The sequence below is a fragment of the Ictalurus furcatus genome, chromosome 10, assembly GCF_023375685.1.
Source record: "Ictalurus furcatus strain D&B chromosome 10, Billie_1.0, whole genome shotgun sequence".
NCBI lineage: Eukaryota > Metazoa > Chordata > Actinopteri > Siluriformes > Ictaluridae > Ictalurus > Ictalurus furcatus.
The window spans coordinates 7,993,468-8,017,601 of NC_071264.1; the positions used below are offsets into that span (position 1 = coordinate 7,993,468).

The 24,134-nt window shown below is 39.3% G+C and overlaps 1 protein-coding gene across 1 annotated transcript in view; it reads left to right on the forward strand.

Moving 5' to 3' along the window:
• Positions 1 to 24,134, forward strand: part of pcdh17 (protocadherin 17) — a 76,201-nt gene that overhangs the window by 23,748 nt on the left and 28,319 nt on the right. Inside the window, exons 3-4 of the mRNA XM_053635567.1 lie at positions 7,268 to 7,326; positions 7,510 to 7,682. Of these exons, the coding sequence (XP_053491542.1) occupies positions 7,268 to 7,326; positions 7,510 to 7,682 (232 nt within the window). The remainder of the gene's footprint in view (positions 1 to 7,267; positions 7,327 to 7,509; positions 7,683 to 24,134) is intronic.

Sequence of the window (24,134 nt, forward strand, 5' to 3'; positions counted from 1 at the left end):
ATTGGTTCCCTTTGTGTTGCGCTACTTATATTTATATCTGAACATTAAAATAGCTCCAGGTGTGATATACTTAATGTATATTTACAAATTTGCTATGTGTCTAAATATTTTGTGTTTGTTTTCATGCTATTTTAATTAAAACATCATTTATGACTTTTTGTGTTGTGATACTTAATGTATGTTTACAATTTTGATATTTATCTTGATATTTTTGTTTGCGTGTATGCAATTTTTTTTTTTAAACATCGCGTTTATTAGTTTCTAATCATTCTATTTTCCTTGTCATGTTTTTTCTTTATAAACATGGATAATTGAGGCTAGCATGTAGCTAGCATGTATTTATTCAAACTCAATGCAAATTCAAATAATTGAACTTATTTGTACCATTAGTACACTGGCACATTGCAGTAAAAACGATACATCATTGTAAAAACAGATGCATAGGTCAAATAAGTAGTCATACACTCGTTATGTAATAAAACAATAAGGGATATGTTTGTTTGTTTTTTTAATGTAGGCTGCTCAAATGGCTTATGGCTTAAGAAACCCTGTCAACACGCTTCTCACTCGTTTCCCCTCGGTTTCATTGTCCGCTCTCTCAGCCATTCTGGTGGGGAGCTGAAAGTCCCTTTTGTACTGGAGAGCAACATTTACGCATTGTTCGTTTATAGGTTCATGGAGCGAACAAGCATAAGTAACAAAAGGAAGGTCATGTCACAGACCGTGCCTTCAAACGTCCAAATGCGCACTTGATCACCATACCTTGCAAAGTGATAGTCCGTAGTACTGCTCCTGTGGGGTAACTCCACCATTGGGGTATTCTATCATGAGATATGGCATCGGGGGATAAGCTGGATCACCCAGAAGAAACACGGGGACAGCATCCTCATCTTCCAGCAGTTGTTTAGGTTAGGAGAGAGTGGTCCCATCTTTTAGGTCGGCACTCAGTTGTGAATTAGCAAATATGCGTGCGTGATGTACACTGCCCGGCCATTTAAAAACAACATCCATGAAACAGTACTTGTGGTCACACAACGCTTGAACATTCAAAGAATATTTACCCTTCCTGTTAATAAAGTCTGTGGAATTAGACAAAGGTTTTTTGACCTTGACGTGTGCACAGTCAATTGCCCTCAAGCACTGCGGCATACCATATGTCTGATAGAAGTTGGCGACAAGTTCATTAAATTCGGGCTCTGTTTTCGGTGTCTTGATGTAGTCTGGACCAAGAATGACGGTGAAGGCTTTACACACTTGTCGTATGATGACCGAAACTATTGATCTGGATAATCCAAATGCATTCGCAGTTTTTCGGAGCCTTCCCTCGTCACTCAGGTTGTAGAGTACATGCCGGAGTAGTGTAGACAACCATAGCAAAAGTTATGCATTTTAAAACGAAAATGCACTAGTGTAGATAGGGCCTGAGTGTCTCTTTTCTTTCTTTTTGTCTCCCTCCCCTCCTCTCTCTCTCTTCCTTTCTTTCTTTCTCTGTCTACGTCACTCCATTTCATGGTGTAGGTCTTCAAAAGACTGCACCTGTAAAAAAAGACAAGAGAATTAGCTCTAGCTTTTGTTCTTTTGAATCAGTATTGAGGATAGGGTTTGGTGGTTACTCACGCAGGCCCTATTTACAATGTTCTTGTAAACATTGATTGCTGTTTGTGTATGTAGCTTTATAGTACATGAATACAGATGGCGGTTCTCCCTATGGGCCTTTTGCCTAAACAGCAACTCAAATAGTTTTGCTCTTCAGTCGTTCTGTCTTCAGCTATAAACACGTTCCCTATTTATTTCACTTAGCTAAAGGTTTTGAAGAGTCTATGTTGAGGCATAATTTTACCGATTTTTCACAATTTCTGCATAACTGGCCTGTTGAGAAGTAAATAACGTCATTCAGATTGTTTTGGTGAAAAATGCAAACTTTTTGAGACCCAGACAGACCTCACAGAGAGTTATTGCACTAAATGGTTATAAATACCTTTCCTGATGCCTTACAGACGTCATACAGATTGGTGAAAAGACAAGAAAAGTCTGCTATGAGGGGATTTTGCTGGCATGTTTTTGGTCCACTTGTCCCATTGGATGGAAGGGTCATTGCAAATCAGTACAAAGTTGCTCTGATTGATCCTTTATCTTGTGATGAATCATTTCTATCCTGACGGAAATGGTCAGTGCCAGGGTGATGAATTCTCCATCCACAGGGCACAAGATCTCATTGAATGGTTTCATGAGTTTGAAAATGATGTAAATCATACAGCCTATACAGTCACCAGATTTCAACCCAACTGAAAACATGTTAAACAGTACTCTCCATCACTATCATCAAAAAACTAGTAAGAAATTATGTTTTATTAAAAAAAAGGTGTTCCTCCCTTCACTACAGTTTCAGAGACTTGTAGAATCTATGCTTAAGTTCCACTGAAGCTGTTTTAACAGCTCAGTATGATCACAGTACCGTTGGCTTTAAGGACTTTGGCTTAATGCGTGTTGTGATGACATCCCATGATGCCTCTTGGGCCAAATTTGCAGAAAATCTGCTGTATTTGTGAAAAATTGCAAGCTCCTTGTTTGCTTGATTTTGCTTTCGTTTCTGTGAATGAATGCAAAATCGTGGAGGTATTGTAAAAAAGTTTAAATGGGTTTCTTGGGAAGATAAACCTTTTTATAATTTTGAAATTAGGTATTTGGAGAAATTAATCCAACTGGTTTCTTATCATCTGTAGTGACTCCCAGTTCCAACCACATTGTCGAACTATGTTTTACTTTGTTTAAGAAGAAATTGTGTTAAATTTAGAAAGAACAAAAAAAAAAACAACTATGAACTGTCCCTTTAAAATGGGTCTGCAATTGACTCAGAGGATCTGAAGAAGTAAGAGAGCCACACCACATAAGGTCACCTTGGTAGAATCCTTGGTGGAATAAAAAGACATTCATGTCAACTTGGCAGAGGTACGTGATAAGAGAGGGGATTCGCTTTTAATCCATGCAAATTCATACAATTTATCTACTTCTTGCTCTCTAGTCAGTCTGTCAAGATGTTCTTCTGGATGGTAGACAGGTAGACCCTTCCTTCCTTCCATCCAGCCATCCATCTCCTTGCCCCCAGGCATCCCACAGGTTTATCCCTTTTCATACATTTTCATTCATTCTCCCTTGTTTCTCCCCACCTTCTTGTTCCTCTGTGCCTCTTTTTCCCTCTCTACCTGCTTATTTACACACACACACACACACACACACAGAGTTCTGTTCATTTGTCTCTATCGAGAGGTGTCTTCAGAGAGACCACTGAGGATGCACCAAAATAGATCGGCTATTTTATACTGAGAGAGAGAGCCCATATACGCCCACTTACATCAGACTTGTGCTTTTTTCCTCCCTAAGGTGTACCCATATTCCACCAAGAAACACACACATACACATTTATCATCTGAAACCTGGCCATGCAAAGTAGCGCCTGCGGGTTCATTCTTTAAGCTGAGAGAGCAATCCAGTGTCAGAGAGATGGAAAATGTCTATGTTTGTGAATACAAGCTTATTAACATGGGATAATCTTTGTAGCTGGTTCTCCATTTACACACATAGAACTACCGAGAGTGGCATTTTTGGAAGAAATTACACCCCCGTAGGTCTAAGAAATGACGAGAACACTTTTCATAACATGTGGGCAAGTTTCCGGCATTCCTGCAGCTGTCAATAAAATATCCTGTATGCTCGGAGGAAAAACTCAGTCTCTGTGGCACCTCAGGCTGTGAAAATGAGAGAAAAAAGACGAATTATGTGAACTTTCAGTATGTAGCCAAGGCATTTCAGAGCACACTCATTCCACACTCATTCAAGCGTCAGTAGCACATGCATTTTTGGTTTCAAAGGTCTTTGAAAGTTTTACAGAAAAATATTATCGATAATAAAATCTTTAAAATCCTTCAAAATTCTTACTATAGACCATATTTTGTCTCTCCCTCTAATGTTTCTCTCTCTCTCTCTCTCTCTTTCTCTAGGGATAGTTTGGATAGAGGCATATTATAAAACACTTTCCAGGAAAGTGCTCTTATCGTCTGTTTTAAAGTGCTGAAAGCTGGGTCGTGGTCATGTGATAGCATGTAGTGCTTGCTAGGGCTGCCTGGAACAAGCTGTTAATGCTATCTAAATAAATTAACCCCTATTTGCCTCTGCACTGACCTGAGACCTGTGTTCCACTTCTACCCAACTTTTTAATGTTAACATCAGCTTGGATGAACAGCATACACAATCATTTGGCGTATAACATCTCACAGTCAACTTATCCCAGCCAGTTTATAACCATCCACCAAAAATAGTTTTCTGCCCAAAAAAGATTAGAAAGATTAATGAGGTGGAATGTTAGACTTCAAAACATATTCTGAGCAATTGTTGGTGCCATGCCAGACATTCTTGGTCATCTTATACTCTGATCTACACGACAACCCTCCTCAATTTTTATATCTCCCGTGAAGTTCAACATCATGGCACAATAGAAAGCGTTGACAAAAGTGGAAAAGGTTCTTGTGGTTGAGGGAGGCCAATTTGACCTTCTCCAAATCCTTCTTCCTGCTGAGCCCCTGCCTTTTTTTTTTCTTTTCTTTTCTTTTATTCCCCCCTTCCTCTTTGTCTGTCACTGTCATTATGGCCCCTTTTAAAACTTTCTTTTGAAGTGCATTTGAAGTAGGGTCTTACCCATATGTGGGAAAGAGGTGAAGAGATTTCAGTGGTGTATCATTAGCATAGATTTTAGAGACAAAATGTGAAGGGAGGTAATAAACGGTATACAATTTTAGCTGTTTAATTCTTTGTGGGGATTAGCCTCCTTCCATCTTGTTTTTATCAAGCTAAATCCCTCGCAAAAATACAAGTTTTTGAGTTTGGCGATAATAAGTATTGTATATGTAAATGCATATGTACATATAAACTGTCCACATATATTAACTGCTTTCATATCCCACAGCTTCGGCGGCACTTTGATTGCACATTTGGTGTAGTAAACTTTGTGTACTGAGATATAGGGTTTCCCAAAAGTCTCCATACATAGGGGAAAAAAAAAAAAAATATATATATATATATATATATATATATATATATATATATATATATATATATATATATATATATATAACTCATGCCTCTGACAAGAGAAGAACGTACTGAAATAATTCTCATGGATGGATCAGGAAGCTGTCGCAAGGTTGAAATGGACTTTAAAAGGGAACATGGCAACCACATCACACACAAACCTATTAAGAAATTCAAAAGGACTAGAAGTGTTGCAAACCAACCGAGATGTGTATGTCCCCAAACATCCACTGACGAAGGCACAACTGATGTGGTGCTGGCATAGATAGTTCCCTATGTATGGGGACTTTTGGGACTCACTGTATATCATGACAGAAAACATAGCACAATCTTTCAAGTAATCTTGTATCACAGTATCACTTCTTTTATCATGATATGTAAGGAAGAAAACATGATAAGGCATGTTATTGGAAAATAATCATTACCACAAAAGTTATTTTTCTCACATCCAAAATTGTTTTATTCCTCTTAAACCACAACAATTTGTCAATAGTTAAATAAAAGAACAACAGAACAACACATCATACTTCTTATCCATTTATATTTACGTTTAATGTTGTGGAACATCCATGAAACAAGTTAGTTCATGTTATCACTTTGTTATAGCAGCTCTAAACTATAAAGTAGTTCCCTCACTGGGCTCTTTGTTTTACTCTCTAGTTTCTGTCTGTTAATAAGACAAAAATATGCAGTTTGCTATGTTATCGAGAAACCAGAAAGACATCTATGAAAACTTTACCTCCGACTGTAACAAAGCACTGACACTGGAGACTCCTTCCAAAAATCTTTACCTTTATCAACAGTTACACTTGGAGTGTCTGCCATGTGTAACAACAGGAAACAACAACGTATTAGAACAAGCACATTGATATAAATCTACTATTTGCCTTTGAGCCGAACTACTGTCTTAGCTGCTGTTGTAGAAAATAACAACTCCTGACCAATCAGAATCAAGAACTCAGCAGCTTTGTGGATTTTTTTTTTTACAATATTGACAATAAATAATTTTGCAATATTACAAAATGAAAGCAATTTAAAAAAGAAAGGCTTACAGTTGGCTGTTTGTTACTCTGCATATCAGTGGAGTTGGTTAATACATACATATATGATATTAGTTTTCTCTATTATAGTCAAAATTCCCACCCCTTGTAGACTACATTTTTTGCTACCTCTAAATATATAAATATAATGAGTATATATATTAATCCCAGGACTGCCATTGAGATGCTCTTGCTGTTGTTTTCCCATGAGCTTGGCTATATGCTTGGACTTAATTCTTAGAAGTTATAGGGTTCACTTTGGGTAAAAGCGTTGGGTAACCTCAGATATTTAAATTTTAAAGCTATCATATTGCTGCTAAGTACATGATGCCAAACCCCTCCGCAAGATTGAGACAGGTGAAATTGTGTGATGTGAGATGGAGACACGGGCCCAGTGCATTAGTCTTCGTTCAGGCTCGTATTCAGCCATGTCAATATTGTCTGAACCACAGCTTATGCCGCCTTCTTCCTACTCTCCACTCCATATTGACTGGGGACTGCAAAGCAAACTCATTGTGGCAACATTGACGTAATGCAGAGAGTTGAGTAATTGCAACCTATAGGAGAAGGTGCTATTGGCTTTTCCGGTGTTGTGAGATGTTCAAAAAATGGACAAGGATTGAGGAGAAGGAAGAACTTTGGCTAAATGGATGATTGTTGAAGTTTATTGAATAATGCACTCTTGCTACTCATGGGTGCTCTCTGTTGAGAGACGATAATGTTGATAGTCGACAAGCCTGGACACAGCCTGCTTGTGCTGTGAGAACACATTCACCCCACCTTTGTGTGTGCATGTGTATTTACAGTACTTGGTGCAATACTCTGCAGGTGTGTCTCTTTGCTGCTGCCTTTCCTTTTCTTGTCTTACTATTTCTTCCCTTTCCTATTTATATCCATTAGGTCACTGCAAGTTCACAGTAGTACAAGACAATGTTTTGAATGTTTAATTGCTGTATTAATTCAATAATTAAAATGTACAAATGTAAGGATTAACACCCTACCACCATCTCTGCCGCTTTCCATCCTTCCCCCTTTTATTTCTGAATAATTAATCAACCACATTCACCAGGAGATCTCTATCAACACCAGTATGTGTTTCGATGTCGTGCAACACCTGAATTTCTCTCCCTTCTCCTTCACAGACTGACAACTTCCCCACCGAGCCCAATTACATGGGGAGCAGGCAGCAGTTTGTTCAAAGGTAAGTCCTATTAAATTACTCGCTCAACCGTCACATATGCCTGGACCCCCCCATCCCCCCTCCTTTACTTTACGAGTGAGTGTATGTCTCAAATTAGAACGCGTCCTCCTACCATTTTCATTTCCCATGTCATTTATTTACGCTGCTGTACTTTTTTCTTATTTGATTTTTTGCATCATGTAGCAGCTCCACGTTTAAGGACCCGGAGCGGGTAAGTCTAAGGGACAGTGGACACGGGGACAGCGACCAGGCCGACAGCGATCAGGACACCAATAAGGGCTCATGCTGTGACATGTCCGCCAAGGAAGCACTCAAGATGAAGGCAACAGGGCTCAAGCCTCAACCTCTTGAGCAGGGTGAGTCTTCTTCAAACCTGAAATATTTAAGGGTTTTTTTTTTTGTTAGTTTTTTTGTTTTTTGATACATTTTTTGATACATACACTCTTTGGTGCATTTAGCTTTGGAACCAAACAAAACAAAACAAAACAAAACAAAAGAACTAGTCAAACTCGTCTGACACTGCGGCAAGACTGATTGGAGCCAAATGCAGGAATTTAACCAAATTAACCAAACTGCTATGTGTTTTGGGTTGCAGGTAGAATTATTTTTTAGCTTTAACATTTTAAAGATACTAAGCTAACAAACCAGATGCAAAACGATTGTCAGAAGACAAGAGCTGGAGTTCTGCAGAAGTAATATGTATTCTGGATATTGGGGAACACAAAAAACACAAACACAAAAATGGTACAGGCTCCACGCTCCCTGCGACCCTGTGTAGGATAAGCGGTATGAAAAAATGGATGGATGGATGGATGTTCTCCATGCTTGCTTGATTTCCATGATTCCTGATCGCTGAATGAATTTTCACCAGTAGGGTATTTTCTTGTTGTGGCTTGTTTAAATTTGAGCCGTGTGAAATCAAATTGGACCAGCTAGAAAATAAAATGATCGAATTCAAACTAGGAAAATGGACGAATAGATGAGAAAGTGCCCTAACTTAGCTGACTTCTCTGGGCTTCGTATCACAATACACCCCTCCCCAATATCTTTTGTTCTTGGTTTAATAGGCTTTATTGGCACTATTGCTTTACAGACGACATTGCCAAAGCAATTACAAGTTGGTATAACGGACCGGATGCCAGTACCTAAACAACATTAATTATTTATTTTGGATCCCCCGCTATCTCTCATTCTCAGTTCAGTTTAGTGTGTTTCATTGGCCTGTCTGCTTTTCACGCAGCATTGCCAAAGCAATTACAACTTGGTAGGCAATGCCATAGCAAGATCCCAACATATGAATAACATAACATTTCATTTCCACTTTCTCAATTTTCTCTATGCGTTTCCCCTCTAACCTTTTCCATTCTTCAATATTCACTGCCCCTGTGTTGCTCTGCATCTGTATTATTTATTGCTACTATATTGGACCTTACTCTTTTTATTTATTTCCCTAATCTTTCTCTTTTCTTTTTTTTGTTTGATCTTTATTTGATCTGCCAAAAGTGTATAGCCAGTTTGACTTTCAAAACCCCTCCTTTACTCAGTTTTCGCTCTTTCTCTATACCCTTTACAATCTTTCTTTTTTTATCTCACACCCAAACCAATCCTGTTCTCTCATGTCTTACTCTGACTCTCTCTCCCTCATACTTGTATTCCAGCACCATTCTCAGTTTATCAAACCAGACAAGCCCATTATGATTTTATAAGCCAAACCACTTTAGCCTCTCCATTTAGTCCATGCTGGGGAAGCGCTGGGAGCGTGCTTCTTTATAACTTTCATAATGGAACATGGAAAGCGACTTATCGCGCAGCAGGAGAAATTACGTGCTCAGCCTGATTAAATATGAATAATTATTCGCCGTTCCATGTCGGTAGGACAAATGACTAGTGACATTCGTTGAACAATTCCTTGAACTCCACTGACAGATACGAAGTTGCATGTTCCATGAGAGGAGGCTGGAGAATTATTTGCACTTGTTTCTAAAAGAGGTTGTGTGCATCCATCCAGGGGCCTGCTGAGTCACATTTAAGACTATTACACCAGAGCTTTATCCATCAAAACAGAATCCAAAACCAAAAACACGGTGTGTGTGTGTGTGTGTGTGTGTGTGTGTGTGTGTGAGTGTGTGTGTGTGTTGGCAGTTAGAATAAATGGCCTGTAAAAAAGCTATAAATCAAATATAACAGTACAATTAATCAATAGAACAGAAGGGATCTTCTGCTATTTGGGTTGAGACAGTGGAGTACTATGCTACTGATGTCTGCCTCAATTTAACTGTGTGCTTTGTGTATTTCATTGAGATTCAGGGAGAAAAAAACAACAACAGTGAATGCACTGGCAAGAGAAATTGGCCAATTAAAGAGGCCCATATGTTTCTTATTTTTATGACAGTAGTCATTTAATGGTGCATGGGAATAGTTGGAAAATGGCTGAAATTTGCTATTTTAACTGTGGGACTTGTTCACATGTTCAGTTCAGCAGAGCACTGTTGTCTCAATCTGTGTGTATGTGTGTGTGTGTGTGTGTTAGGCCTGGTTTAACACAGGTTGGTGCCCTAGGGTGACCACACTTGAAGTGCCCCCTTCATCCCACTTTACATGAAAAAAGGGTCATTCTAGCCCTTACTGATGCTCAAAATCTGAATGCAACTCATTCCATTGCAACATATCCTATATATCATTATTCCCAACATAAATGGCCTCTATCAGGACTACATGCAAAACCATTAGAGTATGTCTAAAAAAATCATTGCACACATATACCAAATAAGGCAAGCTCAAGGGGGGTTGGGGGCGTCGGTCACATGCACCCAATTCTTTATATGCATATATTTTTTATATTCGTCCCTCTCTCTCTCTCTCTCTCTCTCCCTGTATATAATATAATATATATATATATATATATATATATATATATATATATATATATATATATATATATATATGTATAGTATTAACTGTTCATTTAGTATCTGTTTGCATCTCTTCCAGTAAATATACTCAAAAAAGAAACGTCCCCTCACATTCAACTGCTTTTATTTCCAGCAAATTTCTTAGCATGTGTAAATATTTGTATTAACATAATATTTATAATATAAATATTCAATAACAGACATAAACTGAACAAGTTTCACAGACATTTGACAAACAAAAATGGAATAATGAGTCCCTGAACAAAGGGGGGGGTCAATATTAAAAGTAACAGTCAGTATCTGGTGACCTCCAGCTGCTTTAAGTACTACAGTGCATCTCATCCTCATGGACTGCACCAGATTTGTCAGTTCTTGCTGTGAGATGTTCCTCCACTCTTCCACCAAGGCATTTGCAAGTTCTCTATCATGTCTGGGGGATACATGGTTTTACCACTGCAAGGAAGATCAGGTGTCCTTCTTGTCTCCCTGTAGCACTGTCTTAGGCATCTTACATTACAGACATTACAGTTTATTGCTCTGGACACATCTGCAGTCCTCATGCCTCCCTGCAGCAGGCCTATGGCATGTTCACGCAGGTGAGCAGGAACCCGAGGCATTTTTCTTCTAGTGTTTTTCAGGGTCAGTAGAAAGGTCTCTTTAGTGTCCTAAGTAACTGTGACTGTAATTGTCTGCCACCTGTAAACTGTTCATGTCTTAAGGACTGTTCCACAGGATATATATACCACTAAGCCACCGTGTGCCCCTATATATGGTTAGCACGTTCGCCTCACACCTCCAGGGTCGGGGGTTTGATTCCCACCGTGGCTCTGTATGTGCGGAGTATTGCATGTTCTAATATATATGATTAAGATAACAACTACTCCTTTAAAAATTTATATATTTATATGGGTGACCCCATTGGCTGGTGCTCCATTGATTCGCACAATCCCATGGATAATCCGGCCTTGGTGTGTGTGTGTGTTGCGGCGGGGGGGGTTATGTTTGTGATACCTGATTCCAGTGTACATTGTTAGGATCACCGGTGAACAATGTCAAGCTCTTTCCCTTGTCGTGTCATTACCACGTTTGATTTTTGTACAGGCATCTGAACTGGTTTGCTTTTTAAAAGGGTCTTGGCTTTGAAATGGAGATTATGCTGTTGTTATGGGGCAATGAGGGAGCAGTATAGCCATCATATTGCAAGCAAAGTGATCCATAATGCATTATGTTGCATTATTGCTGTGTGGTTTAAAGTGGAGTCTTATAGCTCTGTCTTGCAGCAAGCAGGGGGCAGTGTAGCGTGGGGGTGTGGGTGTAGGGACACCAAGCTTGTAGCGATTGTATTCTCGTCATTACTGGAATGCATTATCCAGGGAGGCACTCCTATTGCTTCCTTCATTTCTTCCTTTCCCCTCTGTCTTTTTATGCCTTTCCAATCCTTTGTCCTCTCTCCATTCCTGCTTCTTTCTGAGAACAGATTCAGTAATAGATACTTCTGGACCTGTCTTTGTACAGTGTGTAATTACAGTGTGTAATGTCTTTTCCTTTCTTGGTCGAACATGCACTAATATTTGACATGACGATTTTTTTTATTATTATTATTTATTTAAATTTTACCAGAATTAGACATGTCAAGGCCTTGCAATAGACAGTCAGTTGTAGCTAAGGATATTTGTGTATATATATATATATGTGTGTGTGTGTGTGTGTGTGTGTGTGTGTGTGTGTGTGAATGTATGTATACTTATATATATATATATATATATATATATATATATATATATATATATATTTCTTAGATCCTTCCGTGGTCAATGCTTATTAAGTGATAAATCTTAAGTATCACAAAGGATTTCACATCTAATACCTTGCTGACAGAGGATTTAACTCTTCCAGAGAGCGAAAGATTTATTCAGTGGCCGTGAGATGGAAAAAGCTCAAACTGTCCACTTGAGCAGTTAGTAAAGCATGCAGTCTGTAGTCATCAAGCCCAAAGCGTGGAGAGTTCATCCTGTCCATGTGTGTGTCCATGTTCACTCCTTGGGCAATGTTTATTAGGCAGTAATTCAGGCAGAGACAGAGAAAGAGAGAGCAGGCTCGAGGCTCTGATGCACATAAATAAGCAACACTCCTCAGCAGGGTCTCTCTCACTCTCTGTAGCTCTAGGCCTACACATGATCCACTCCAATTACCGTGTACCCTCCAGCATTCATTTACTGGATTCTGGGCAAAAACATAAAGTGAAACCAAACAAAGTGCAAGACCAGTATGAATTCATCAACACATTCCTCTAGCCAGGTCTTTGCCCAGGTCAAAAAAAAAAAGAACAGATTGACAAACTGTACTTCTTGAAAGCATTTTTTTTTTTTTGTCTGACACCATAAGCAACACATTACTTTTTGGCCTCATTCAGGAATTAGCCAAAGTAAATCGATTACCCGCTATATATATATATACAGTGAGGGAAAAAAGTATTTGATCCCCTGCTGATTTTGTACGTTTGCCCACTGACAAAGAAATGATCAGTCTATAATTTTAATGGTAGGTTTATTTGAACAGTGAGAGACAGAATAACAACAAGAAAATCCAGAAAAACACATGTCAAAAATGTTATAAATTGATTTGCATTTTAATGAGGGAAATAAGTATTTGACCCCCCTCAATCAGAAAGATTTCTGGCTCCCAGGTGTCTTTTATACAGGTAACAAGCTGAGATTAGGAGCACACTCTTAAAGGGAGTGCTCCTAATCTCAGCTTGTTACTTGTATAAAAGACACCTGTGCACAGAAGCAATCAATCAATCAGATTCCAAACTCTCCACCATGGCCAAGACCAAAGAGCTCTCCAGGGACGTCAGGGACAAGATTGTAGACCTACACAAGTCTGGAATGGGCTACAAGACCATTGCCAAGCAGCTTGGTGAGAAGGTGACAACAGTTGGTGCGATTATTCGCAAATGGAAGAAACACAAAAGAACTGTCAATCTCCCTCGGCCTGGGGCTCCATGCAAGATCTCACCTCGTGGAGTTGCAATGATCATGAGAACAGTGAGGAATCAGCCCAGAACTACACGGGAGGATCTTGTCAATGATCTCAAGGCAGCTGGGACCATAGTCACCAAGAAAACAATTGGTAACACACTACGCTGTGAAGGACTGAAATCCTGCAGTGCCCGCAAGGTCCCCCTGCTCAAGAAGGCACATATACATGCCCGTCCATGCCCGTCTGAAGTTTGCCAATGAACATCTGAATGATTCAGAGGACAACTGGGTGAAAGTGTTGTGGTCAGATGAGACCAAAATGGAGCTCTTTGACATCAACTCAACTCGCCATGTTTGGAGGAGGAGGAATGCTGCCTATGACCCCATGAACACCATCCCCACCGTCAAACATGGAGGTGGAAACATTATGCTTTGGGGGTGTTTTTCTGCTAAGGGGACAGGACAACTTCACCGCATCAAAGGGACGATGGACGGGGCCATGTACCGTCAAATCTTAGGTGAGAACCTCCTTCCCTCAGCCAGGGCATTGAAAATGGGTCGTGGATGGGTATTCCAGCATGACAATGACCAAAAACACACGGCCAAGGCAACAAAGGAGTGGCTCAAGAAGAAGCACATTAAGGTCCTGGAGTGGCCTAGCCAGTCTCCAGACCTTAATCCCATACAAAATCTGTGGAGGGAGCTGAAGGTTCGAGTTGCCAAACGTCAGCCTCGAAACCTTAATGACTTGGAGAAGATCTGCAAAGAGGAGTGGGACAAAATCCCTCCTGAGATATGTGCAAACCTGGTGGCCAACTACAAGAAACGTCTGACCTCTGTGATTGACCTCTGTGATATACAACATATATATATATATATATTATATGTTTATAATATATAATATTTCATATATATATATATATATATATATATATATATATATATATATATATATATGAAATCTTTGTGCCATCATGCTATTACAAAAAATATGTTGTTGTTTTTTAAACATAAATAAGTTAGACTTATTAGTGATTTTACATTTGATTTCCAACCTCTACTTTTTAATTTTTCCACCACTAATTATGCGGAGAGGCAAACATACAGGACACCAAATAATGTGAGTAGTCCATAAATTATACAATTGTCTACAATGACCATGAGCCCTTACTACAGTTATTTGTTTCTCTCTCTCTCTCTCTCTCTCTCTCTCTCTCTCTCTCTCTCTGTCATCTTACCATAATTGCATAATTGGATTAAAACCAAATTGCTCCAAGCACACACACTCGGTATTCCCCATCCTCACTGTCCACTGCATTATAGACACATGCTTTCCTGTTTTCCATTTATGGTGTTACTCTGAAATTGATTAATTAAGCTCCCCAAATTATGAACAGTGTATTAATTAAGCAGAAGTGTATCACAAGATTTTTTTTCTTTTCTTTCCTGTGTCTATTAATTGGTGATTAATTGATGCGAGGACTCGCCCAGAGCAACATCTAATCCTGGAAGGTCTTCCTCAGTGATTCGGTTCCACTCCTGTCTATCGTGCGCGGCCTCAGAGATGTGCGTGCATGATAAAGTGTGTAAGTGTGTCTGAGTTTGTGAGAGTGTGTGTGGAACTGGAGAGGAGGTGGGGAGGTGGTTTCTTTAGATTGCTGGGTGAGTGTTCTGGATGACCTCCTCTAATTGCATTTGATTGAAGCGCGATAATCAAATTGCTTCCCCTTTTATTGTCCCTTCTCCTCTCTTTCATTCACCATACTGTCACGGTAACCTTAGCTTATTACAGAGTGACAGAGAGATTGAGTGAGAGAGAGAGAGAGAGAGAAGGATGGAATGTTTTAACAGTAAAGGCAGGAACTGAGCAACATACTGTAGTGTGAGAGAAAGATACTAGGCTTCTAACATTACTCGTCTCCCCTTGTCTCTCGCTTATGCTATTTAAACAGAATCCTGGTAAACATATCAGTGTTTGGAGCAGAGAGAGGTCATGCTGTATAAGACACACACACATGTTCACACACGGAGAGACTATTGTGTGGAGGCTACCCGAGAGCATTGGCTGATTGATTTGCAATGGCCGTGCCAATAAACTGAATTGAGTATACTGGTGGGTGGATTCTACAAAAGCTGATTTACCTGACCTGCTCTAGCTATCAAATTTCAGAGCACTACAAGAAGCCCAGCATAATGTTCTACTCTGACGACAAAGATTGGCTTTTGTTAGTATGGTTTATCGGTATATGGATCACGTTACGGATCAAATACACCACAAAATTATAATGTTTATGCCCATATAAGGAGATCCATTGTCTCACACACGCAATATGAAAATGAGTAGGGCTTTAAATTAATGCCTTCACCTACATCCAGTGGCAACATATTTATAGTTTTGCTGAAAGTATTTTATGATTCTGATACAGATTCAGTATTAAATCTGATATATAACATTTTGCCTTATTTTAGTCATTTATTTCCTGTTAGTCAATGAAAACTCAAATTTCCACAATATTCTTTTAATGCTTTGAAACCCCATTTGAAATTAATTTCTCATTTTTCAGTTCTCTGTAAAGTCTTCTGTCATACAGAATACTTTGAAATTATTAATTTCCCAAAGCTTGTTTTTTTCTCTCGTTTTTTTTATACGATAAAAAAAAATACTAAATAAAGTGTCTGCAGTGGCTCAAACACTTAGTAATGTTACTCTAGTGAACACGTAGTCAAAAGTTAGAAATTTCTGCATGGTGTTGCCAGACATGCTAGTTCTAGTTAGCTAGTATAATATTAGCCTACAAACAAGGCGCTACAAACTAAACACTATGATCAAGTATTTTAGGGGATAAAACATTTGATCATAAGAATATTTTTATATTATATTATAAATATTCTAAATAATATTCATAATATTACTATAACAATATTATATAATATTATTATAACAATATTATAAATAATGTTTTTAGGTTGCTAATGTATGTCAATTATGTTTCTGCAATCATGAAGCATTACATTCCCCATGAAGTGCCTTGAAATGTATTTCGAGCATTACTCGATTGTGTTGACGTGATTTCCATGGAAACTGGAAGTCAAGGTGTGACACATCAAGTGGCTCATCCTACTTTTTAAATAGCCAATAGCGTTTAGCTTACCTCACAAAATTTGGGGGCGGGACACTTCAGATTCTAGAGAGCATTTGATTGGACAAAAAATCTGATGAGAAGCCAAGGTGCAGAATGATGTCATCAAAATTGTTGAGCCGTGTCGGTGGTAGAGAGAGACTGAATTTTGAATGTGTATATCTTCTTAATGTGAATTTTGTCATGGTTTTGGAGCATACTAGCTTATAGATAACCTTAAGGCTAAAATATTGGCATAGCTATGCAGATCAGAAAAGAAGACACCCACAGCCATTCGTCTAGCAAGCAGCACGCAGAAGATTTCACTTCCCTTGTATAAACGCAGTAGGCTTGTGTGATATTGATCCATTAAAAACCATGATATATAGGGGAATTGAGCATTTCCACCATTTCAGGTTTAGGTAGAGTACAGGAGGATGTAATAACAATATAAATATAAAACCTGCTTAGTCAGGAACTGCTTAAAGTGTTAGATTGACACTTCATTTTAGGCATATTTAATCTTTTTTCTTTAGGTCAGATGTTAGAACTGACGTGAAGTATATACTTGTCTAACGTGAGCTAAGTCAAACATACAGTACACGGCTAGATTTTATTTCACATTAATGAACTCAAACATTCTCTATTTGCCTAGATTGAAATCACCCCATGAGTCTTGTCGAGTGCATACAAGATGGTGGGAAAAGGGGGCGGGGCTTCCAGGCCGTGTTGGAGAGTTCAGAACACCTGCGCAAATCATTCCAGATTCATATGTTGATTGGCTCATGTTCTCTTTTTTAATGGGGGGGGACATATTTCCCATCTTGACTGCTCTCAGGTTGGCAGGTCTGATAAAATAATATAATCAGAGTAAACCTCACTGGGCATTGAGGATAAGATTGTACCTACAGAGCACTGAGTGCACAATGATGGATGGAAAAAAGCTTGACTGTTTCTGTATCATTCATTAATATATCACATGTATTTTTTTGTTTGTTTGTTTTGTATTCTGTGTATTAGTAATTGTTAGTCAGCTAAGAATAACTAAACTTGTTTCAAAAAGTGTATGTGACACCTATATTCTCACTCCTGTAACTTTTAATCTATAAACATGAGTGAGTGCAGTGAGTTCACTCCTCTGTACAGGTACATGTTAGCTCTCCAATTAAACGTGTTACCCAGGAGGCCATGAGCCAATCGCAGAAAACTGAGATACAAAAAAAAGAGCCACTTGTACCACCAGTCCTCTTCCTTTTACAGCTCTAGACCCCTGAAACACATCCACTTTGAAGAAGTCAAACAATTAATTAGCGGTTTCTATCCAAATGCCCTTTTTTAGCAGCATGCTACAGAGGACGAGGCTTCCACTCAACTACCAGGATTCAGTGCGATCCATATTGACAGACTTCTAAAGGTCATTTCCTATCATTCATATTTTACGTGGCTACAAAACCTGCAATGAGAAGGCAGTGTGTGTATTGGCTGATTTGTTTTGAAATGTCTCCTCGCTTCACACATAGAGTTCTTCCTCTCCTGCTAATTGACAGCATAAATTATCACTTCAGCTCACCTCATAGATGCGTTTTCTGTATTTTCATTTCGAAACATGTAATCCTGCTCGTTCCTTGGTAACTTATGTGTCTCTATTTTTTCCTTTTCACTAGCATAAGTGGAATGGTATGCAAATTGAAGCACAGGCAGCGTGTTAGTAGAAGTGGTTGTGATTTTCTAGGGCAGTAATGGGGGGACTGTGGGAAAGCATTAGCAGCAGGAAGGTAATGTCTTTTGAGATCCCCAGCTAAAGCTTTTTAAGATCTGGCCAGCCAGATATCAAGCAATTGCACAGTCAGGTTCCCAGCTTTAAAAAAAAAAAAAGAAAGAAAGAAAAGGAACTAACACTGGTAGCAGTGATAGAGACCATCTGCACAGTTTTCCTTAAAGTATGCCTTCTAGTTATTATTAGCTAATCCAACATATTTAAATTGTAGTCTCTGGCTCCTAACAGCTGGCTCTTACTTGCCAAAAAATATTTAAAGGTAAGAGAGTATAAAGAGTAGGAGTAGTTTTGCAAAGAAAAACTTACACGTTAGCATTTGCTTTAAAGTGCTGAGCATACAATAAACTCCACCAGCCCTAAAATTTATTTTCCTAAAGCCAATATGGTTGAAACTGGGCCTAGATGAATTTAGTCGAACTGTGTACTTTCCCTTTCCTTAGTGCTTTTAGGGAGTACAGTGCCAGCACAAGTAAATCACCAGCATCATCCCTCGATGCAGTGGCTCAAACCTGAATTAATATCACATAACGCTTCGATTTTCTGAACGTCAGTGTATTATTTATATTGTGCAACTTCTTCTTTTTATTGCAAGGTGGAGCTGTCACTCACAGTAATTTGGCTGTAGTCTGTAAAATTTCTTCTATATCAAGATTGACAATAACAAATTCATTGCAATAACACAGCATTGATTTGCCGCCTGGTGAAATAACTAGGAATAGTCCACAGACAAATTGAAGGATCAACGAATTTCTACTATAGGCGTTTGTTATTTAACCTCACTAACACCAACAACAATTCATCAATCGACAACGACATCAAGTCTTTCAAATTAAAATGTAGCTTGATTAATGATCACGAGGCACGTTGAACCCCAAAGCCTGAAGCCAAGCCTGCAGTCTCTAGCAAAGAGTTGCCCTTTCAAATCTGAAGGCACATGAAAAAGTTTGACCATATGACCACCATGGAGAGGAGCAGACGTTCTCTCATAATGATTACAGATGGCTCGCTCCACAATTATCAGAGCGCCACTGTCGCTCTTAAAGCATTATATCTGGGCTCGGAGAGAACCATTCAGCAGCAGACTATAACATGAGATTTGTTACGGCTCGAGCACCCAGTAGGACACCCACGCGTCAGCGAGAAGGGTATAAGCATTTCGCATCTTGATGTTCCTTGAAGCTGATGTGCCCTAGAAACAAGAGCTTTTCCACTGAGCTTGGATGAGTCAACTAAACCGCCATTAGTGTCTTTGTTTGATGTTTTGATCAACCCACCCCTTTATGACAGCTGTTATGCAAATTTCTTTCATGCCTCATGTTCTGTTGTTCAGCTTTTTAAGTGCTTAGTTTTCATGATTTGTTGAAAGTAAACTTTACCTCAGTGTTACTACGGTATTAATGTCAGAACAGGTGGACTGCTTAGCCTCAATGGGAATGTTTTAATTACAGTATTTGCATGCACGAGGCCTAAACAGGTAACATTGTTATTACTTACTGCTGTCGCACATCTGTCTTTGATTGTGATTAATTGGGCTTTTCTAGGCCGCGTCTCAATTCTTTGATGAGAGGAAGTTTCAGATGTCCTTATCTTCCGAAACACGTTTTATTTTGTAGCAGGAGTGTAATTGAATAAACATTGTTTCTTTTTTTTTTCTTTGTCTTTTTTGAATACATCTTGTTGAACCGGAGCTGGATACAGCATACTTCCCTGGTTTACTGTTCTGTTTCTCTCCTTCTCATTTTCACCATCTTCTCTGTTGATTCACGTGTGTGTCAGCCACAACATTCGGAGAAGGCAATTAGAAGCCTGAACAGACAGAGGGGTCTTATTCCTCGATTGTGATTTCAGCACCTTTGCTTTTGATAATGCTCTCTTCTTCCCCACCGCATTCTCACTCAGAGATACAAGCCTGTGTATGGAAAGCGCTTTAGACTGCTAAGCCACTGCAATCCCACAGAAAGGCTGCAAACCGTTTAAAAGGAATATCACCATCTTAAGCTTCCCATTCTTTTTATTTAAGGGATTAAATGGATTAGTTTTTAATATGCAAGCCTTCATTCTATTGTTTGAATGAAACAGCAGGGCAGTCTCAGTGTTACTCTCTATATATTATACCCGAGGTAGCGAGGACATGATCACTCGGATGTCACACATGCATACACCCGTGCTTTCTCTTAATCTGCAGCTCTGCAGCTGGAGATTGGAGCCCTCGTTAGCCTCCTGGTTGTGATATTCGAGGTAATAACAAGACTATGTCCTTTGCCTTTCTCAGGGAGCTGGCCATAAATCTTTGACATTAGCCCACTGGCCTTGGTGCTGCAGTGACTAATTATGGTCTGTTTATGAAAGTAATGGCTCATTTCTCACGTGACACCATCAGTATCCCCGCTTCGGTAACAAATCGGACGTCTCAGATTTCTCCCACTTCAGTCCTCCTTCTACTGATTAATTTGACAGGAATAAATGAATGAATGAAAGAACGCTATCTGAGGCCCTTTTTTTTCTCCAGCGCTGTAATGGAGATCTTTTACTGCAAGTCATTAATTAGAGCATGAGCTAATTCCTGCTTCAAACGCACAGCCTTCTTTTAAAGATATCTAGCTGTGCTGCATAGAGAGAGCTGTAATTGGTGGCGCATTTGTGGTGTGGTCAGTACACTTTGATTTCTCTGAGCCTTCCTCGTTGTTCTTTATGATCTTCAGCATTTGACCTTATCACTTGAATTCAGCCAGTTTTGACTTAAAGGTTGGAAACGATGTTTTTGCTTAAAAAGGCCAGTCCACTCCATGGCAAGATTCTGAAAAGTGTTTAGGTTCGTTTAGAATGCAGCAGATGCAGTTTAACCAACAGCTTAACTCATTTATGAAGCTGGATACGAACTAATTTATCCATAAACTGACTATAGGAGCGTTTACACAAGATTCATGAAAAGCCAGTTCGGATTCTACGACAGCTCCTGAGTTCGTGTAAATTTGCATATAAGGAGATTCAATAGCATGAACCTCGATTGATTGGCTGCAAATTTGATAACTTACAGTTTTATATACAGATTATGAGTTTTAATGGCTTATTTATTTCAACTGCAGACACAAATTTGGTCCACGTTAGTGCTTTGGGGAAAAAATGCATACCAGAACAAATCCCTAAATTAGGTAAGACTAGCCATTTAATTAGGACAAAAGAAATGAGAGCCTAAAATAAAAGGAGCTGGATCGTGTGTCAACGGTAGCCAACATATTCGCTTCAAAGGCTGAGCTGCATTATTGGAAGATTTAGTGCACTGTGCATTTAGTAAGCTACCCATTTCTCTTGTTTTCAGCTCCCTGTGAGTTTTGTCTGTTATGAAGTTTTGCGGACCATCACTAAAGTGTTAGGCCCTGTTTACGCAAGTGGATTTTCGTTTTAAAATGCATAACTTTTGCTACGGAAACTCCAGTGTGGACGAGGATCGTTTTCGTTTTAAAACGAAAACACATTAGTATAAACAGGGCCTAAATCAAATGTGCCGTGAAGGCGCTTGGTAACTTGCACATGATTGCTGTGCTCAGTAGTACACAGAAAATCAGCCTTAGCGAAACTTTTGTAAATCTGTGAGGAATTTTTACTTCAGTTTATGAAATGTTGTTCTTAAAAACTAAATAAATAAAAAAGATGAAATCCTTTTAAATCACTTCTTTTAATCACTGTCAACATTGGAACAGGTGGTAAAATTGTAATAGTTCTTTTGTTCATAAATCAAACACGGATCTTACAGTAATTTAGAAATTACTGTTTGCTGCTAAGCCATGTCCTGTTTAAGCAACAAGGCATTTTCATTTTGTTTTCTGTATACAGATCTTGACAAGCCTGGTTGCTTTTGCATATACGAAAGCCCATAAATATCTGATGTCTGTCTGATGGACTGTGTTTGGTCTTTTATTTTTCTTGATTTTCATTTAACCGTGTAACTGGCAGGGAGCATTTGTTTGTTGTTCTCTCTCTCTCTCTCTCTCTCTCTCTCTCTCTCTCTCTCTCTCTCTCGCTTTCTCTCATACTGCTCTCTTAGGGTTCATGTCAGTTTAAACTGATGAACAGCTTTATAAGTGTGATAAGTACACATATGTTGGATTAATTAAAGCTGTGCATCTCCCCTAGGCGATAGCAGCCTACATTTCAGTTTTAACCTTTTCTTTTTAAGGCATTGTTGGGTGTATAATTACGCTTTGCCTAATTAGTGATCTATTAAGGCTGCTGATTAGATGAACAGAGTCAGAATTTCTGTGCATGCAATAGATGGCCAGGGCCGTGAAGGTTGGGGGGGTCGAGGGTGTTGTTGTTGGAGGTTGCTATCGCTAAACTTTGGTTGCCATGCAGTTGTTAATACAATAACACGATTAGGATGAAAACACCACTTCAGCAGTCATTCAACAGGCCCACCCCTGCCTTGTTGTGTGTCTCATTATTATAAAAAGACGTGAAGTGTTTGTGCGGAGGCCGCACTGGCCGCAGTGCTACGTTGGGCACAGACAAAGCTGGGCTCAAGGATACTCATCCCCTTTTATACAAACACAGCTCCTGAAAAGGGAAATTGATCGGGCTTATCACACAATAGTCAGCTTCTGTTATTTCTATCTTTGGCTTCCGCTCCTACCCTCAAGCTTTTGTTGGGACTCGAATAGCTGAATTAAGAGACTGGCTGCATAAGACACATGAAATTATCTCAATATTTCCATCTGTTCTCCACATAGCTCGCTTGTCCGCTTATTACGAATAATGTCCAGTGCCTCAGCTCTTCGGTTATAAGCAGTGCATAAGGACGTTGTTCTCTAGCTCTTATACTGAAGAGTGGTGAATCTGTATGCTCCTGCATGTCCATGTCCACTTGAGAGCTATGAGGGATTCATGCACGCATCCACCTTCCTACTCAAGATTTTATCTTGACGTGGAAACATGGATTCACATATTCTGAGTCTATATGATGCATTTACAACATCTAATCAGAAACCCTGCTAGTAGCAAGGGCTTAGTGGAATAAAGGTTTCATGTTTGGTAGCTCTATGGCATGTGACTGCGCAAGCAATTATCGGGTGCTGAGAGATGTTGAGATGGTCACTGCCTTGTGCAACTAGTGTGGACGCTGCAGTAAGAAAATCACGATCTCTGTGGTTTCGCATCATTCACCTTTGTTCACCTAGTTGCTGCACACTTTCTGTGCATAATTTGCTCGATACCAATATATCCATAGGGAAAAATCCATACCTTAACAAAACCAGCACACCACCCTTTACTAGTGTGTAGGCGTGTATGTTTGGAGTGTGTGTGGTGGACAGCAGAGATATGGAGACCGACTCCAGCCTTGCAGGCTGCCTCTTTTCCTTAGCTTAATGGCTCACAGAGTGTGTGTGTGTGTGTGTATGTCAGTGTCCGTCCCTAGACTCAGTTGGGGAAACATGTTGTCCAGTATCGCCATGACGATGACGCCCCAGAAGGAGATTATGATGATGCGTCCTCTCATCTTGGCACCCTGCCACTTCTTCCCATCTGTCCTCTGTCTTCATTACAGCATGGAATTGTGTGTGTGCGCGTGTGCGTGTGTGTGTGTGTGTGTGTGTGTGTGTGTGTGTCACAGTTAAGCTGTGACACTAATCCAAAGGACTGTCATAGGAGACTTTATTAGGAGTTCAGGTTTCGCCCATTATTGACTACCACATGGTCGACTTTATTCTTATATATTAATCCTATTTCTCAGATGCACTTTCTTAACATCATACTATGAATGTTTGATTTTTGTATCTGCACTTGATATTCATTGACTTTAGTGCATAATAAGTGGCACAGTTGTATATGTGGCTTCACAAAACTTATTGATAATGCAATTTTTAAAATACGTTTGACTCCTAGCTAGGTATTTGTGAATAAAAAATATTTTGAGAATAATGAAAACAAAAAAATGCAGGTGTGGATGGAGATACTCCAAGCTTCAGCTCTCTGTATTACAGAGAGTCTAATTCGTCACAAACACTGCTATATAAAATATTTT